This window comes from Callospermophilus lateralis, chromosome 3 (genome assembly GCF_048772815.1).
Source record: "Callospermophilus lateralis isolate mCalLat2 chromosome 3, mCalLat2.hap1, whole genome shotgun sequence".
In the NCBI taxonomy this organism is placed as follows: Eukaryota; Metazoa; Chordata; class Mammalia; order Rodentia; family Sciuridae; genus Callospermophilus; species Callospermophilus lateralis.
In genome coordinates, this window is record NC_135307.1 from 3566494 (window position 1) to 3585319 (window position 18826).

The window sequence follows — 18826 nt, forward strand, 5'->3', positions numbered from 1 at the left end:
CCTGGCCCAGGGCGCGGGCCAATCGGAGTCAGGGATCCGCCCATAGCAATTCTCTCCAGTCCGCGCAAGGGCCCCACCTCTGCCACCCTGCGGACGGCCACCGATCGGCGACGAGGGCCGACCCTGGATCGCTCCGCCCCTCTCCGGGCGATTGAGACTTTTGACTGGTCGGTCACATAGGCGCGTCTTCGTGTCTGATTGGTGTGGCCGGCTCAGGGAGCTCTGCGCTCATTGAAAGAGAAGGCTGAGGGGGCGGGCCGGCGCGAAGAGGCGTGAGGAGCGCGCGATTGGTGAGAGCCGGGGCAGGGGGCTGCGATCGCGGCACCGGGGCAGCGGGTGGGGCGCTGTCCCGCGGCCGAGGTGACCTGAGGGGTGCCGGGCAGGCCTCCGCGATTTCCGGAGTTGGTTGGCGAGTGGGCGCGCGGAATCCTGGGGCTGAGGAGAGAAGGGGCCCCGGGGCCCGTTCCACGGTTCTCAGGACCTGCCGGGGGGAGGGTTTCCGCGGCCGGGTGTGTTACCGACGGGCGGAGATCGCAGGAACCGGAGGCCAGGCCCGGGTTGCTGCAGCTCCCGCGCTCAGAACGGACCCGGGAGCCTGACTCCCAGGCCAGCCGCAGCGTGACTGTGGCTGTGTGAGCTAACCGTATGACTGGACCCCTCTGCGCTCTCGTTTCCTCTGCATCGAAACGGAGAGCCTCCATCCTTGTGAAGCTTGTGTGCGTTGACCCGGGCCCGGGGCTTCCAGCAGCCCTGGGAACATCCCAAGTGTTGGATAAATGTGAGCGCTCAGCTTTGTTACCCTTGGTGGGTTTTATGGAGATGTCAGTGGACTTGCCTTACCTGAATTTAGCTCTGAACTTAACAATAGAAAGAAAAATAACAGTTCCAGTCTTGAAGGCCGTGCTGCCCCAGCAAGTGTGACGGCACCCCTCCATGCACACTCTCTGGTTTCTTTGGGTAACAGTACCTCCTGTGCAGTACTTACCCTGGAGATTAAAGCTCAGCTGGACACTCTGGAAGACAAAAGTGGGGCTGTCAGACACAGCAGATGTTCGGCATTAAAAATGTTTTTCAATGGCACTTGTTAAAGCCCAAGGACCATCACTATCTATCCAGGAACCAGAGTAGTGGGTTTGTAGTGAGAGAGACAGACAAGGCTCACCTGGAACACATGGGCAGGTTGGGTCAGAGGGTGGAAAGTTACCAAGAGGAGGTGTCAGGGGACCTGGGAGCCCCCACCCGGGTGGTGGAGGATGAGGAGCCTGGTGGGATGTGGGGACTGGATGTGGAGAGTGGGGTTCCCACTGCACTGAGCAGGGACCTCACTGACACCGGGTTTCACCAGCATGAGTCCAGGTGGGGCTGGAGAGGACTCAGGAACCTGGAAAGATTAGCCAAGTGGGGCCAGGTGTGATTTGGTTGCCTCGAATGCTAGTGGTCCTGGGTTTGATATCCAGGCATAGCAAAGAAAAAAGACCAAGTGGAGGGTCTTAATGAATAACCAGCCTGCTTCCAGATGCCCTGCCCCCTGGAAGGCTCCAGGTGCATGGTCCTCTGTGGGACTTTCTGTGCTGCCTGGTGTCCAGCCCAGCCTGAGGCAGCAGCCTCCTGCCAGCCCCAGGCCAGTGTCCCAGGAGCTTTCCACACATAGACCCTCGGAGCTCTGGCAGTAAGACTGATTGGCTGTTGTTCTGGAGGCTGTCTTTACCTCTGGTGTATGCCCTGGGGTCCCTGCCAGCTCGCACCCCACTTTGGTTCACACCCTAACCCTCCTCCCAACTTCATGGCTCTCAAATTCCCATATTCTCAAAGGGATGCTCCTGCCTTGCCACATGAGGCCCAGCCAGGATTCTGATGACCAGGTGCCTTCTGGAGATGTCCCTCCTCCACTGTTCTCTGCTTGGGAGTCTAACTCCCCCATGCCAGCTACCAGCTCTGTCAGCAGCCCTTGAGCTGCTTTGAACCCCCACCACCCCCTTCACGGCTGCTTCCTTTAGAACATGTATCCCAGTATTAATGCTGTGGTTCTCTGTAGCTGCTAAGCCAGCTTCTGCTCAGATCCACGTCCATTGTCTCTTGACCACCCTGAGTGGGCCTGGGAGCTCTGTGTGTCTGCTGTCCAGCTGGGCAGTACTATCAGCCCAGCGCCGAGAGCCTCCCCGTGTGTTGCCCCAGGCCACAGTAGGGAACGGTCAGGAGCTGACTTGGAAGGCCCACAGGTTCTGGGCCCCAGGAGTCTTGTGACCCCATCAGGAAGTGTGTCCTCCAGCCATTGCTTCCTGCTGCCCAGCAGCTGCCTCCCGGGTGCTGTGGTGGGTGAGGAGCAGCTGTGCCTGGGTCTTCGCCCAGGCTGGAGCTGAGTCTGAACTGTGCTCCAGCCTGGGAGGATGCAGAAGGCCACACCCTGAGTCCATGAGGGAAGCCTCACCCACTGCTGCCCACTTCTCCTGGTAGACCTAACCCCCAAATGCTGGGCTCGTCCAGGTCACTGGCCTCAAGTCTGTAAGACCAAACACTTCCCAGCACCCCATGTACATTCCTGACCTTGCTGTGGGGAGGCCACTGGGGAGGACAGTAGCTTGTTGGAAAGGGCTGAGTCCCTGCGCAGCCGTCCCATGCCAGAGGGCAGGAAAGCCTTCTGAAGCCTCGCAGGCCACAGAAGGGCCACTGGTGCTCCTTCTTTGGAGGGCACCCACGTGTTGATGGGTGAGGTGGGCAGCGGCCTTGCCCTGCGGCCCCTTACCTCGGCCTGGCCAGGCTTCCTTGACTCTGCTGAGGTCCTCAGGCTCCTGCAAGATCCTAAGCGCGCTTCCTCTACACTTTCTGAATGGGGAGGGAGATGCATTTGAGGGAAATTAAGCCAGAGATTGCCAAAGACTCTGAAGTCATGCGATCCCCATAAAAGGGGATCTGGGGGCTGGATATCATCCCGATGGTACAGGGCCGGAGCCTTCCAAGAAACTGAGGCAGCATGAAGACCCTCTCTTAACCCCGATTCTTGTGACCAGGCCAAAGATTTCAGACACATCACTCAGAGCAACAGGAATGATTTATTGAAGGGATGGGGAAAGGGGAAAAGGACAGTCCCAAGGGAGAGAGGGGTCCTCAGGAAGGAGAGGGACAACGTGCCTCTCCTGCACTCCAGCTTTACTGGGGATCCCAGGGAAGTTTCCAGAGAGTCCTGCCTAGGTCCCCCTCTTGACTTTTGACTGACAGCAGGATGACATCAGACTTTGAAGTCTCCACTGCCATGGCCAGTCTAGGTCACCTGGCCCATGCTGACCAGTTCTAACTGGATTCTTTTCTTTTAAAGAGAGAGAATTTTTAATATTTATTTTCTAGTTTTCAGCGGACACAACATCTTTGTATGTGGTGCTGAGGATCGAACCCAGGCCACACGCATGCCAGGCCAGCGCGCTACCGCTTGAGCCACATCCCCAGCCCATCTAACTGGATTCTTAACCGTGCATTCTTGCAGATTTTATGGTTAGGAGGAAATGTTGTTGTCTCCCTTAGTTTCAGGAGCTGGTCACAAACGTCCCCTGGGTTCTTCCCTGGACGGTATCTCAGGTCTGCGTTTCTCCTGCAGTTAACAGGTAGTTTGCTGAGGAATGTGACTTAGCCCGTCACCAGACCAGGCCAGGCTGCAGGTAAATGGCTTCTTGGAAAAGAAAGCCTGTGGGGGTCAGCACCCTGGGCGGTCCACAGAGTCCCTCTCTCACCTCGTGTCCTTACCCTGCTTCTCTGTCTGGTCCCCAACATCAAGAGAGCTGAGCTGAGGAGAGAGGGTGCTGGCAAGGACATGCTTCTCTTGGGCCAGGTGGCCTCAGCACCCCAGGCTTCCTACTGCCACATCACTCCTGGAGGTAGATGCTCTGGACTTAACTGGACAGTGTCCAGGACAGCGACATTCCCTCTGCCCTCAGGTGGAGACCTGGCTGCACAGATGTTGAGCACACCCTCTCCCACTCACTCCCACAGACTACCTGGCTCCCAGAAGTGTTCATCCTGGTGGCCAGCCATTGAGGACATGGATTTGGATCAGCTGGACCTGAACCCCAGGATTATTGCTGCAGTTAAGAAAGGTATTTTAACTTGCCTAAGACTGAAGTGTCACGTGGACACGTGGGTGTGTGAGCACACTTGATGTAGAACAAGGTCACAGAACATCAACTTTCCATGGTGTTCCCCTGAGACCCCGACCCCGACCGTGGCCTCAGCATTGGGACATGCTGTGGCTCCTCCATGTGCATTGATGGAAGGGACTTTTGAGGTCCTTCCCATCAGTGCACACGTGGGTGTGGCCTAGGAAGGGGAGTGGGTCACCTGTTCGCTGTGGCTCCTCAGCTGCCTCTGCAGTCTGCACAAGCTGTCTCCAGGCACTGTTCCTGATCCCCTCGCCTTTCCTGTCCCCTGGAGACTCAGGACACTTGGCACACTCAGGGCCTTGCTCTGCTGCCTATTGGACTCTTGTCCTGCTGGTGGTGGCCTCATGATCATAGGGTGGCTGCCATGGCTGCAGACACCACACTTGCAGTCTGGGACATCTGCCATCTGCCTGCTGTCCCCAGAGCCTCCCTCAGGCAGCATTGCTTGCTGGGAAGCCATCTTCCCCTGGCCCCTCCTGCCCTCTGCAGATCTCCTTCAGAGCGTGCCTCAGGAGTTCCGTTCCTGTGGTCAGTCCCACCTGTCGGGACTGGAGCCTCCTGTTGGTGGCTGGTCGAGGTATCTGGCTCCATTCCCCTCTCTCCCTGTGAGCCTTTTGTCCTCCTCTCTGGTGTTCTGTCCACTCCCCCATCGCCTGGGGGTGTGTGCAACATTGTTTTTCTTTCCACTAGTGCAGAAGTGGAGAGCCATGCCCGCCCAGCCCAGAGCCACGGAGGAGGCCGCCCCACAGCCCACCTGCCAACGGCCCCTCCCTCCTCCCCTCCTCCCCTTTCTGGTTTTGACCCCAGGGCCTTGCACACCTAGGCAGGTGACCGTCCACTGACTGTTTGAGTCTCGCTGTGTCACCTAGAGCCCCTGCTGCAACCTCTTAGGAGCTGACACCAGGGGCACATGCCACTTGCCAGGCAGCACTGCCCTCTGGAGACATTTCTAGGGGGTGGACATTTGTGACGGAGGCTACCTCACAGCACCCAGAACTTGCCCGCCTGTCTCCAACTGCACTGGGGGCACAGGAAGGTGTAGTGAGGGCACTGTCCCTGAGCCTCCTCCCCCACTGCCCTGCCCACTCCACCCGACTGCCCAGGGCTGGCTGCAGGTGGTCCCCGACCTGAGGCAGGGCCCTGCCAGGCGGTGACGCCTTGCCTTGACTCCCGTGAGCGCCGTCCGACTCCTGGTCTTTCCTGGTGTCAGCCAGGCTGAAGGCCGTGAAGGAGGTCCTGCACTTCTCTGGAGCTGACCTGCAGAGACTGACCGGCCTGTCCAGCCCTGACGTCCAGCACCTGCTGACAGCGGCCTCCTCACACCTGTGTGGGGGCCCCATCCTCACAGGTGGGTGGAGAGTATCTGTGGCAGATACCTGGGGTCTGTGCCAGGAGCCATGGGGGTCCCCAGAGCCATGGGGTCCCAGAGCCAGGACCTGCCACAAGACGTCCTGCACTGGGGGAGGGAGGGGCACCTGGGGCTGCTTTCTTGGGTCAGAGAAGAGCTGAGGCTGCAGGTGTGGGGTGGGGTGGGGGTGGGGCAGATGGTGCAGCAGTGCCCAACTGGGGCGGCAGAGGGACCTGCCCAGGGCCACCGCCACAAGAGTGGGAACCAAGTGCCCACAGAGCCAGGCTCCTACTATCAGTGTGCAGGGCTGCTAGCTCCCTGTGATCTGGTGCCTGGCCAGGCAGGGGTCCACTGTGCCCTCCCTTGCAGACACTCAGTGGTCCTGGGCACCCACTCAGCACACTGCTGCGGCTGGGACTGGAGCCTGCCTCAGTGCTGACCTGCCCAGGCTGGGCACAGGGCTGCTGCTCCCGGCCCCACTAGCTCTGGACCTTTCCCTGGGTCTTCACCTCACCCCAGGGTGTCAGCGTGACCAGCAGATGGCTGCCACATGTGTGTACGTGTGCGTGCATATGTGAACACACCTGTGGTCCCAGTGGGGCCCAGAGAGGGCTCAGGTCAGGGACCGCACAGCCCCTCCCACAGAGCTGCCCTCGCAAGGAGGACAATCCTGGGGTCTGAGTGGCCTTGGTTGCTGAGACCATTGTGGGATGCTGCACGAAGCCTCCTGCTGTGGGACATGCTTCAGAATGATTGTTAGTTGTGCCTCGTTGGTTTTTAGCCGACTTCAAGCCTAATCAGATCTGCTGTACAATCTTGGGGACTGTCAGAGTTTGAGGCGCATTTTAATTTCACGAGAGCTCTGGCAACAGCCAGCTGTAGTACCCAGCACCACTCAGCTCTGGGCCCAGGGTCTGCTTCAGCCTGGTGCCCTGTCCCTGGGGGCAGCAGTCTCTCTGAGAATGTCTAGCTACGTTGTTTGGCCAAGAACTGGGAAGTCTAGCAGGGGCAGGTTCTCCTGGGTTGTATCTGGCACACAGCCACGTGGCCAGGCCACCTCCCCTCTGCCCACCCAATGTGACCCCCCTTGCCAGTCTTCTCACACCTGCCTTCTGGACAGGGGTGAGGCACTGGGCAGGAAGTCACGTGACCCCACCCCTCCCTGCAGCGCTGCACCTGTACCAGCAGAGGGAGCGCTTCCCTGCGCAGCACCAGCGCCTGAGCCTGGGCTGCCCCATCCTGGACGGGCTCCTGGGCGGCGGCCTGCCCCTGGAGGGCATCACAGAGCTGGCTGGCCGCAGCTCAGCTGGGAAGACCCAGCTGGCACTGCAGCTCTGCCTGGCTGTGCAGTTCCCACCACAGCACGGAGGCCTGGAGGCTGGTGAGTGTCCACCCTCCTCCTGGGGCAGGGAGGGTCCTGATCTGGTGGCTCTGGGGTCCTGGCTCTACTTTCAGCTGCTTCCCACTAAGTGGGCTAGTGGCCGCCTCAGGCGTTTCCCAGGATTCCCATCTTCCTCTTGCAGAAGAATAAGGGGAAGGAGAGCTGGGGCCCAGCTACCTTCAGAGGCAGCCTCCGCAGACCTGAACCCTCTGGCATCCGGTCGCCAGGGTCACTGGCCAGCCCTCGAGGTTGCCACCCAGTGTGAGCCCCGCAACATATCACACTCACCTGCCAATGTCCCCTGCAGAGTATGTGGCCACAGCCAGAGTGCAGGGCAAGGGCATGTGACACATCTACCCCTGGGTGACAGCCAGTGTCTGGAGCCTCCAGAGGGATGGTCAGGAGCCCAGGACAACCAAGACACCAGCTGCCACACCGTGCACACGCTCAGTGACCTACACCATGAGTGGCCGACACAACCAATTCCCAGAGCTGGGCTGGTGTCCCTTCAGTCCCACACCTGACTGCCCCCCAGCATCACGCATGTCCCCAGCAGCGACACACCAGGTCCATGCTCCCTGGTCCTCTCCATCTCTAGAGGCACAGGGCAGCCGACCCTTGTAGTCTGGGCTCCTATCCCCTGGTCCACAAGTATGTTGGGCATCTCCTGTGCCTGATGGCCTTGCAGACACATCTCTTGGGCTCCTTGCCATATTGGAACTGCCTTCTTATCGAGGTTTAAGAACTCTGTGCCCTGGGCACACAGCCTGACCACGTGTTTTCCTGTGGGTCCTCTTTCTTTGGTTGCTTGTGCTTGGTGTCAGTTAAGGTCATGAAGATTTATTCCGGTTTTCTCCGAAGAGTCTTGGTGCCCACATGTGGGCCATTCTGAGTGCATTCTTGCACCTAGTGTGAAGTCCAGCTTCGGTCCTCTGCAGGTGTACGTCATCCGGTCATCCTGGCGCCATCTGTGCAGAGGTTCTTCCTCTCCCTGAGCCCTCTGGCCTCTCTGATCAAAGTGAGATGCCCACCAACACAGGGTTTGCCTGGACGGCCCTGGCTCTCAGTGCAGGCTCTCAGCATGCCCTGAGCACAGAGTCTAGGCCCAGGCGGCTGCCAGGGGCTGCGCAGGGCCAATGACCCTGTTCTCACCACTTGTTCCAATCACCACTGAGGTGCAGTGTCAGGAGCCCAGAGAGTGGAGCAGAGGGTCTCTGTAGGTCCAAGGGAGGGACATCTTCAAAAGCCCCTTGGCCCTGCCCATCCACTTGTTTCCCTGCCCAGCCAGGGGGTGGAGGGAGCAGGAATGGGCAGAACAGGAGCCCACCTGTAGCCATTCTGGCCCCGAGCTCAGGGCAGCAGGTGTATGCACCTGGGTATCAGAGGGAGGTGGCTGCAGGTGGGACCTGAATCAGCTCTGGTCCGCCAGCTCAGGCTGGAGGTGGGATGCAGAGCAGCAGAGGTGGGAGCAGGAAGATACTGTGTCGGTGGTGTGGCCCTCTGAAGCCGCAGGTCCTCTGAAGCGTGGCGCATGGCTTCCTAGGGGCCGTTTACATCTGCACGGAGGATGCCTTCCCCAGCCGCCGGCTGCAGCAGCTCATGCAGCAGCAGCAGCGCCTGCGGGCAGATGTGCCACAGGACGTGGTCCAGAGCATCCGCTTCGGCAGCCAGATCTTCGTGGAGCACGTGGCCGACGCGGTGAGTGTCTCTGTGGTGCTGCAGCAGCCAGGACAGTGGGGGCCAGGTGGGGACGTGTGGCCAGGTGGGGTCAGAGGGTAGAAAATTACCAAGAGGAGATGTCAGTGGTCAGGGGACCAGCCCCCACCTGGGTAATGGAGGATGAGGAGCCTGGTGGGCCGTGGGGACTGGATGTGGAGAGTGGGATTCTCGCTGCACTGACTGAGCAGGGGCCTCGTTGACACCAGGTTTCACCCACATGAGCCCAGGTGGGGCTGGAGAGGACTCAGGAACCTGTTGACTTGGGTCAAGCAGAGGGTCTGGGCCTGAATATGCCTGTGGCCCCGCAGGCAGGGCACTGCCCACTGTGCATTCTTTGAGCAGCACTGTGCCATCTGGCCCAGACTTCACATTTAACTGGGCTGGATGTTCATTCGCCAGCGCCCCCAGGAGGAAAGAGTGGGAGAGAAGCCCAGGTGGGACCAGGGCGTCCTCTGGGCCCAGGACCCCTGGTGCAGGGAACTTCTGCCATCCCCTTCTGCTTCTGATGGTGTCTGTCCCGGTGAGTGTGGCACTGCCCCTCCCGGCCAGCAGGGCTGCACCAGACATGAACACGGAGGGCAGAGCCCACCTTTGAGAATTGCTATGGAAAGACGCTTTCAAGTAAAGGGTGAGGTGTATAGACTTTTAATTTTTTAAATTTACAATAAAATACATAATCACACAGTGCAGGAGCTAGCAAAGGGCACAGGGAGGTCAGGCAGGCACAGGACATGGATACCCTGTCCCTGAGAGCCTTCCAGGGAGGGGCAGACTGCACCTGCCTGCCGTCCCTCAGAGCTGCCTGGGTGGCACCTGCCCAGCCAGCCGAGTGCCTCTCCAAGGCCTTGCCAGTGGGGTGGTTCATTATTAGTATGGCGCTCCGCGGTCGTGGTCAGGAGAACTAAGTTAGCGCTGCAGCCCCAGCCAAGGGCCCTCCCAGCCTCAGCCTGCCGGTCCCAGGGCCAGCTCCGGGGCTGCACAGGGCAGCGTCCTGGTACCCTAGAGCAGAGCAGGCCAGGATCACTGCAAGAGAAGGCAGCAGGTCAGGCCAGGCCCTATTCTGGAGACAGCTCAGGGGCTCCCCACTCTTGCCTGGAAACAGGTGGCTTAGGGCTGGGGGACGTAGGGGACCTGTGTGTTCATCTCTGTACAAGGAGCCCCCTTTTGCAGAAGCAGGGCCTTAGGCCATGCCTGTCCCCCTCCACCTCCTCTGTGGCCTTGGCGGAGGCCAGTGTACGGAACTCACGTTAGAGTTGGCATCCTCCAGGCTGCTGCTGTCATTCTCCACACAAAGAGGCTCCGCTGGGGATGCCCTGGGGAGAAGCACAGACCTGGTATCACGCTGGGCTGGACTCCAGGCCCTTGCAGCTCTTTGGAGCTGCAGGTGTCACAGCCTGTGTGGCACGGCACAGCTGGCTGGGATGATCTGCAGACCTGGAACTGGTGCCTGTGTCCTCGGGCCTGCTCACCCATATGTTCCTGCCTCGTCCCCTCCACCATGCAGACCTCTGCCATCATTAGCCACCTACTGCATCACAGCCCACTAGCCCTGGGGCCAGAAAGGTCCCCAAATGGAGCCCTGAGGAGGGTCTGCCTTGGAAGGGGCTCATTTCCACCCCTGGCCAGAGCTGTATGAGCACAGGGTGGTGGAAGGGCTGGCCCCCACCTGCACCAGAAGGGAGGCTAGGCTGGTCTCCCAGGGTGCAGTCCTTGCATGTGGTCCTGGCACTTGACACAGTTAAATTTGGGGCAGTCCCTGCCTTATGAAGGATAGACTCTGGGACCCCTGCTCAGAACTGCTTGATGGGCACACCTGGTGATCAGGTGGCCACCAGCTCTGGCCTTTGCAGATGCATCTGGGTCCAGGTGGTCTGGAGCTATTGAAGGAGGTGGGCTGGTCTCTGATGGGAGGTGAGATGACAGCCCCAGGGCAGAGAAGGGCTGGTGTGAGCACAGGCAGTTCAGGGAAGGCTGTGTGTGTGTGTGGGGGGGGGGGGTGATGATGCAGAGGACCCCTGCTTGGAGGGCCAGCGGAGGGCACAGTGCCAGGGGAGAGCTGGGTAGGCCTCGAGCTTATCAAACAGGAGCCTCTGGAGAGACACAGAGGTGGAATGCAAGGCTCTGGTGCAGTGTCTGGGGAGGACACAGACAATAGGGCAGTGCCAGGGGACCTGGGCACCTGGAGGAGCCATGATGCCGACCCTAACTCCCACAGGACACCTTGCTGGAGTGTGTGAGCACCAAGGTCCCCGTCCTCCTGTCACGGGGCATGGCCCGCCTGGTGGTGGTAGACTCCGTGGCAGGCCCCTTCCGCTGTGAATTTGATGGTCAGGCCTCGGCCACCCGGGCCAGGCACCTGCAGTCCCTAGGGGCCACACTGCGCCGGCTGAGCAGCACCTTCCGGAGCCCTGTGCTCTGCATCAACCAGGTGGGCCAAGGCCAGAGCTACTTGCCGTGAGCCAGGGAAGGCAGGGTGGGCAGCACACCAGGAGTGGGACAGTGGCACGGGAGTGGCCGTGCACCTTTCTGTGTTGACACAGAAACTTCCCAGAGACCTTCGGCCACCACAGCTGACTCCACTGGGTTTTTCCAGGTGACAGAGGCTGTGGAGGAGCAGCGCGCAGCACTTGGGCCACCAGGGTAAGTGCTGGCACCTCCTGGAACTGAGCGCAAGAGGGGGACACTGTTTCCACAGCAGCAACGGCCTGTTCTCCGTGTTGCAGGCCCTGGGACGAGCACATTTCCCCAGCCCTTGGCATAACCTGGGCCAACCAGCTCCTCGTGAGGCTGATGGCCCACCGGCTCCACGAGGAGGAGGCCACCCAGGGCCCCCCTGGCCACCCGGCCCGGATCCTGCGGGTACTCTCCGCCCCTCACCTGCCCCCCTCCTCCTGCTTCTACACAATTGAAGTGGAAGGGGTGCGAGGGGCACTGAGAGCTGAGTCCTGCTAACGTGGACCAGGTCCCAAGAAGCCCAGAGTCTGACTGAGTCCTGGAAGCGGCCAGTACAGACGCACAGCACTGCAGTCCACCAGGGTCAGCACACCATCGGCCCTCCTCAGCCAGAGGTGAACAGCGAGCTGAGGCTGCACCCCACTCTCCCACCTCACCCACCAGCTTGCTGGCCCTTGGTGGACAGGAGACTCACAGGGGCTGCTCTGGGCCCGTCCTCAGTTTGCCCCACCCATACCCTGCTGGTCAGAGTTGCCAGCCTCCCCTGGACCTGGGAGCCTGTGTCCTGCAGGGTGGTCCTCAACCCTGCTAAAGCTACCCGCACACACTGCCCTAGATCTCTGGTCACCTCAACCACCCCCTGTGGTGTAGGCAACTTTAGGGAAGCTGATGAAAGGATACAAGGAACCAGCAACATGCACCTTGGGGGATGCAGCCAGATGCCCGCCAGGACCATCTGCACAGGCCAGCCTAGCCTCCCTTCTGGCTAGAAGGGTGGAGCTTCCTGGCAGCTCATCTGGCTGTGGACCCTGGAATCTGACCACCTGGCCATGACCTGAGGGACATGGCCTCTTCACAGGCAGGGCTGCGAGTTAACAGTGGGCTTCTCATTAAGAAGCTGCTGTCTGCTAGGTACTGCACCTGTGACCTGTGCCATCCCTGCTGCTGCTCTCCAGTGGGGAGACTGAGGCACAGGCCCGCCAAGTGGCTGGGAGGTCCTGCAGCCCTAAGACAGACCCCAGGGCCCCGGCAGGGGGAGCCCCCACTAAAGCTGGGAGGCTGTGCGTTCCTCCAGGTGAGAGAGTCCATGTGTGGGCGTCACATCACCAGCTCCCCAGAGCACCATGTCCCCAACAGGCCAAGACTCACTATCACCAAGCTGTTCTGGGGCTGGACTTTCCCCGAACTGCCTTCCTGCAGAAGTGTAGAGGCTCCACGGCAGCAAGTCAAACACTGTTTTTGTGTAACCAGAGAATTCTATCAATTAGAAAATAAACTACAGCTCTTGTCCACTCAGCAGAGGACGAATGCACCTGCCTGGCTTGTGGTCTGCACAGGGTCTGCCCTGCAGGAGGCCCTGGGAGCCCCTGGCCCTACAGGGTCCTCTGCCTGTCCCTGGAGACCCTCCTCCTGTCCCCCGTAGAACGCCTGAGTTCCTGCCCCCAGCACCACGGAACCACCCTGCACATGCCGCGTCTGCTGGCCAGCACAGCAGGGGCTGGGGTAGGGACACCCTGCTCTCAGAAGTCTGATTACTGTGCTGCTGCAGATTGCAAACGTGAGCCCCTGAACCCAGGACGCCTGGACCCCGAGGCACAGACAGCCTCTGCAGCTGCCTGTGTTCCGTGAACTCAAGAGTTCCTGGTGGCATGGTGCCCCTCACAGCTTTCACACCAGATGCAGGGGTTTATTTTTTTAATTCTTTTAAGAAAAAAGTAAGGTACAGGTTTAATCTCCTCCAACCCTGTCAACACCAGGACCACTTGGGAGGAAGTCCACGCAGTGCCCAGCCCAGCCCCAGGTCTGGCTTCTGCCTCCCTGTGCTGCCCACCTGGGAGCTCTCCTGTGACATCTATGGATGGTCCCTGCAGTGACTAGCACACTTGGCCCTGGGCAGCAGCTGCTCCACCTTCCTGCCACTGTTGGGTGGTGGTGAGGGTAGAACCCAGGGCGGGCAAGGCAAGCGCTCTACCACTGAGCAACACCCAGCCTTTGTGAGGCACAGTCCCACTAAACTGCCCAGGGTAGCCTTGAACTTGTGATCCTCCTGCCGCAGCGTCCCCAGTATACACCACCTGGCTTAGATTGGCTTTTAACTTGGGACTGACAAAGACTGAAGAGACAAGTGCCACTCTCACTTAGGGTCCTCTCTCCACCAACGAAGACACTGAGGAGTGGGGACGTGGCCATTTCTTTCCTAAGAGCATTAAGATACAGACGACCACACTGGAGACAGGCTATCTGCTGCCCCAGGTCCCATGCAGCTCCCCCTGTGACTGAAGTGTGGCTCCTTGGGTGCCACAGGTTTTTCCCCCCACCTGCGTCCCCACAGAGACAGCCCAAGGCCATCTGGCTGGGCCAGGCACGCAGCAGTGCATCCACAGGGGCCTAGTTCTGCACTCTGGGTGCTCACAGCCTGGAGTGGAGGGAGCTGGGCCTGCAGCTTCCCTTTTTCTTGAGTAGCTGTGTGGGGAGCAGCTTGTCACACTGTGGACTGTCCTAAACCTCACTAGACAGCATTTAGAAAACTAGTTCCTAACCCCCTCAGAAGCAACAGTGCAAACCTAGCCAGCAGCCTCCAAGCGGCAGTACAAAAGGAAGGCTGGCCAGAGCCCTGGGGCACATGCGGGCCTGCCAGGAGCAGACACCCTTCCCAACGCCACAGTTGGCAACCAGAACTGATACCCAGTCACAGGGCACATGAAGACATCTCAAGTCCAGCTGCTGCAAAAACCCCCATTGCTGTCACCTCCAGCCCTTGGCTCAAAAACAGCACATGGGCCCCAGCAGCCCACATCCAGCATACCAGCCCCTCGCCCAGCAGCATGCAAAGGGATGCTTTAAGGTAGCTGGAAGCAAACAAGGTAGAGCCGTGGCTGCTGCGAGGTGAGCACTGAAACCCCACGTCCCGGCAAAGGCTGCACACCCTGGGATGCACCTGGCACCCGGCACCCAGCTCCCTGAACCTGCTGGCTGCCGTGGGTTCACAGCCTCCTGTGGCTCACACGCTGCCTGAAGCAGCAAGCTTTTGAGGTGGATCTGAATGGGTCTCATGAAAAATCCACCCATCAAAACCTTTTCAAAAATGAAAGACATGTGTCAAGGTGCTTAGCTGAAGGGGCCAGCAGGCAAGGGCTGGGACCATACCCTGTCAGTCACCGCGCTGGCCCTGCAGAGGCCCTGAGGCAACACCACAAGGTAGAGCCTGACGAGCCTCCTCCCTGCCACGCTGTCTCTCCTGCACTGGTTTCTCTAACAGACTACCTTGAGCTCCCTTCCAAGAGGACGTCCTCTGTGTCTCTGGTTCATTACAGACTTGTCACAGTATCAAAGTCTAAAAGAGGCCTGGGATCAGGGCAAGAGGGAGACAGACAGATGCAGGCGTGTCCGGCTCTCATGTTGGTGGCTCTCGGGCGCCAGATGCAGAATTCTTGGGCATGGCTGCCCACTCTTTTCTAAAGGCAGCCCCTGAGGTTGGCCGTCACTATCTAGGAAAGAAAGCTCGGCCACCACCAGGGCTGCGAGGGTCTCAGTGCTCCATTAGTCTCGGGGATTCTATTTAGCTCTGTCCCGACCCTCAGTGGCCAGGTCAGTGTGGCTGGCACTCAGAGCTCTTGAGTCTGCCAAACAGTTACTTCGTTCCTGCATGAAGAAAACAAAACATCATGCTTAACCAGCACCCCCAATGGCACCAACTCCGTGGGGTCCCAGGCCTGGCCTACTCCTCGGCTCTTCAGCTCGGTGCTCAGACCTGGAGGCTAAAGGTCTGCATCAACCACAGCCTTTGGGCTGGGCCACAGCAGTGTGCAGCTGTGGGGTGGTCCCCAGCACACAGACCTCTCCGTCTCACTGCCAGGAGTGCTCAGTGTCCTCCAGTGGCTGCCTGGAGCCCTGGGGAAGCTCTGGGCAGTGCCTCCCAGGTGCTGCCAGGCCCTCCTTTCAGTGACCACTGAAGGGCTGCCAGCTCTCCAGGTGTGGTGCCTGGGAACCAGCAACTGTGGGTGAGCTCTGAGCAGAGGGAGTCAAGGCCACTGGGGCTGCCAGGTCTACTTGGGGACCTGAGCAATAGGGCCAGTTTCTGAAGCCCCCAAGGGATGGCCACACCAGATGTTCTAGAGAAACAAAAACGAAAAGGCCACTTCTGATGCAGAGGCCAACAGATACGAGCGCCAAGATGAAACAAAGTGCGCTGCGCGTATGCGGTGTAGACCATGGCAAGGCACTGACATCTTAGTATCCAAACGCACACCAGCCGTGTGCCACCTGGTGCTGGCCATCTAGAGGACTGGGTTACAGCTCAACTAGGCAAAGGACCAGTTAGAGACTGAAATCATGATTCCTCACGTGAGAATCGGTCGAGCTTTGACATTACTCTATCAGAACAAATCGCCTGAACTAGGTCAAGCCACGTGCAAGATCACTGGGTTAACCCCTCTCCCGTGGGTGTTCGCAGCTTGAGCATCCCTGGCTCACACAACCAACGTGACGAGCAGGAAGGGCAGGCTGGCACAGCCGGCCATCCGACTCATATCCCTGCCGCATGGGCAGAAGAGCTCGGCGCTGAGCGGCCAGGGCAGGACAGGGAAGGCTCCTTACTTGGGAATGATCTTCTGCAGCCTCGCCACCCACGTTAAGAGCATTCAGAGAACAGGCATGCTTCATGCTGTGACACCGACGCGGACATGCAAGGACAAATGGATCAGCATGTCAACCAGCCAACAGGATACTGGGGTCCCTGGGGACTGGGCCTTCCCTGGAAGTCCCTGCTGTTTTATGCCCCAGACAAAAGCCCAGTTTCCTGCATCTCCCAACAAAGAGCCCATGGTTCTTGGACACACCAAGCCCCTCTGCCATGCCTGCCCTGGGGCTCTGGAGGCCTGGGGGGCCTCATGCAGGGCTCAACCCACTCAGGCCAGACACGGAGCTCACTGTGAACATCCACCAGACACATGAGTATGTTCTGTATTTCATACTTTTTATATATTAGGAAAAGCAATTTTATCATCAGTAAGAAAAACTCTTAAGGCAGTATTTCTTACTTTAGAAAACCAACACTTAAAACAAATTTTATGGCTTTACATGTAAAGAAACACAGCCATTTATATATACATTCACTTTTCCCCACCGTTTGATGACTACAGTACTTGAGCTGTAGGCCAGGGAATGACCTGTAGCCTGGGTTTAGATCACGGAGGCTACAAAAATCACTGCACTGTTCATCTCCTTCACGGACACCTCTGGACACGAAGCCACTTCCACTTTCGCACAGTGACGCGGTGCTGAGGTCACTGGAGTGCTCCCGTGGGACCCTGGTTCTAAATGTGGCTGCACACCATGAACATGGGGGCACAGAGGACAAGGGTGCCCAGCCAACAGCTGTGGGCCAGCTCTCGCTGACACAGTGACACGCAGACCGCAGCTTACCTTTCCCCAAGCAGAACCCACCCAGGGTGTCCAACAGGACGGACTGTCCAGCAGCCGCCCGGATGCTGCCAGAGGCCCCCACTAGTTCTCCTCTACCTAGGCCACTCCAGACCAAGTGTAGCCACATCAGCTCAGCCCTGTCCACAGGCTCAACTGCTCTCTTCTCCCTGCGGCCAGCTGGTTTCTTCTAAGAAGGCAATGCAGCCTTCTCCCTCAACTCTGCAGGATGAAAACAGCGGCGGGACCCCTCACAGTGACTCTGTCTTTCACTCTGGGGCATCAGGACGATGGCACACAAGTCCAGCTCAGCAGTGGGCCACCAAAGCCTGCTCCTGGAACTTCCAGTCAGCAACTCCTGTGGCAGCCCCAGGCCAATAGGCTCAGCCCCACCCAAGCACTGGCTAGAAAAGCAGGTGCTGGGTCCCCCAGAAGCCAACAGCAGGACACCAGGGAGGACCAGGCAGCCCATGGGAGGTGCCCGAGAACACTGGCCTTGTGGTCTCATGGGATGGGAGCCCCAAGGCCACTGAGGACACACTGGGCTGTGTGAGCACAGACACCACTGCCATCCTCAGGCTGACCCCGCAGCAGCACTGAACACAGTGCAGGGCGGCCGCACTCAGCATGTCAGAAGCCAGGTCTTGGAAGCAACAGAAAGATGCTGACTGCTCTCACGTGGGAAGTGTGGCCGTGTCCCAGGGCTCAGAGTCAGAACTAGGGTGTGCATACCAAGGCCTTCAAAATGTCCAGAGTCTCAAGCGGCCAGGATGCCTCCCTCTGAGGAACTAAAACCCTGGATAGGGTGTTCTGATGCACAAATTGTTCTGCTCAGAAAGGTCCCCCTGCGGGGGCAGACCCAGCAGCCCTGGGGCACTGTCGGCCCCTCCCAACGTCGTAAAAAGGCAAACATCCAGCCGTTCCAGAGTCACTCGGTGTACCTGTCATTCTGTGTGACCTGTCACTCCGGGTCTGACATCAGACACCTCACCCCAAGGCAGTCCAGGGCCACCTTCCAAGTGAGAGAGCACAGCAGCACTGCACCTGGCCAGCGGGGGGCGTTGTGCCAGGGCCCCAGGCGGTTTCCACCAGCTGCAGGGACCCTGACCTCCCCCACGGGTGTTCCTGAGGGGCCCACAGCAGCGTAGCACTGCTTCTGCCCAGGGACGCCCAGCTCCCAAAAGCCACCAGAAGTTTTCACCCTCAAGTGGAGTGACTCCTAGAGGGACAGAGTGGCCAAGAAGGCCAAGCACAGACAGAGTGGTGGCCACTGTGGACCCTCTGGCCAGACCCTCTACTGGCTACGGAGGCGTGGATGATGGCAGGGTCTCGGGCACAGGTCCTAAATGCCACTGAGGGGATCAGACTGGACATGGTTTTAAAGGGCAAAATAACAAACAGCTGAGAAGGACAGGACTTATTTCTCACAGGTCCCTGGTGGACTGACAGCCCTGAGCTGACCAGAATTTCAACCACAGAAGGTTTCACGTGGGATCGCCTCCCGCCCCACAGTGGTAGACACTGAACCCAGGGTACTCTACCACTGAGCATATGCCCAGCCCTTTTTATATTTTATTTTAAGACAGGATCTTGCTAAGTGCCTCCAACTTTCGATCCTCCTGCCTCAGCCTCCTGAGCTCCTGGGATTACAGGTATGTGTCACTATGCCCCGCTGAAAACTGGCAGTGTGGATGTGACTGTAGAGAAGACTCCAAGACCCATGACTTAGGCCTTTCTTCAAGCACATAGAAACTGAAAGTATGAAAATACAAACTCTTTTTAAAAGCCATAAAACTACAGCCCTTCTTTCAAAACCCTTTTTGCTCCTGATGATATCTGCATGAGAGTTAAAGTAGTCATAGCTAATGTGATTTTGAAAGATTAAAATTTTAAAGGATTTGAACTAATGCTAATTAAAAAAAAAAAAAAAAAAGTAATGCCTATCAAGAGTAAAGTTCCAAACTCGCAGTGTTGTAGTATTCAATACCCACTTTTCCCGGCAAAGGCTTTCTTTGAACATGTAACAAAATCGAAGTCCACAAATTTCTTTTGAAGGCATCAATCCTTTGGGCCTCTAACAGGAAGTTTTACAATTATTTCCATCTTGGACAAAGATGGAACCTACTAAACCCCTCC

The 18826-nt window shown here is 58.5% G+C and overlaps 2 protein-coding genes across 13 annotated transcripts in view; one reads left to right on the top strand and one right to left on the bottom strand.

Moving 5' to 3' along the window:
* Nucleotides 1-256: 256 nt before the first annotated feature.
* Nucleotides 257-12641, top strand: Xrcc3 (X-ray repair cross complementing 3). 2 transcript variants are annotated; one of them, XM_076849570.1, is made up of 8 exons: nucleotides 257-290; nucleotides 3982-4085; nucleotides 5359-5496; nucleotides 6665-6877; nucleotides 8421-8575; nucleotides 10812-11024; nucleotides 11190-11236; nucleotides 11320-12641. In XM_076849570.1, the coding sequence occupies exons 2-8, from the start codon at nucleotides 4031-4033 to the stop codon at nucleotides 11546-11548; spliced, it is 1050 nt and encodes a 349-aa protein (XP_076705685.1). In that variant the 5' UTR covers nucleotides 257-290; nucleotides 3982-4030; the 3' UTR covers nucleotides 11549-12641. The 2 variants fall into 2 exon arrangements, with proteins under 2 accessions (XP_076705685.1, XP_076705684.1); XM_076849569.2 differs by lacking the exon at nucleotides 257-290 and having other exon boundaries at nucleotides 3848-4085.
* Klc1 (kinesin light chain 1) overlaps nucleotides 9226-18826 on the bottom strand; it is a 55704-nt gene continuing 46103 nt past the window's right edge. For 5 of the 11 annotated variants that reach the window (XM_076849564.2, XM_076849559.2, XM_076849562.2 and 2 more), the window contains 2 exons: nucleotides 9843-9909; nucleotides 9226-9619 (listed from right to left, as the gene is read on the bottom strand). In XM_076849564.2, the coding sequence (XP_076705679.1) occupies nucleotides 9617-9619; nucleotides 9843-9909 (70 nt within the window). In that variant the 3' untranslated portion in view covers nucleotides 9226-9616. The other 6 variants (XM_076849555.2, XM_076849556.2, XM_076849560.2 and 3 more) reach the window with 2 other exon arrangements.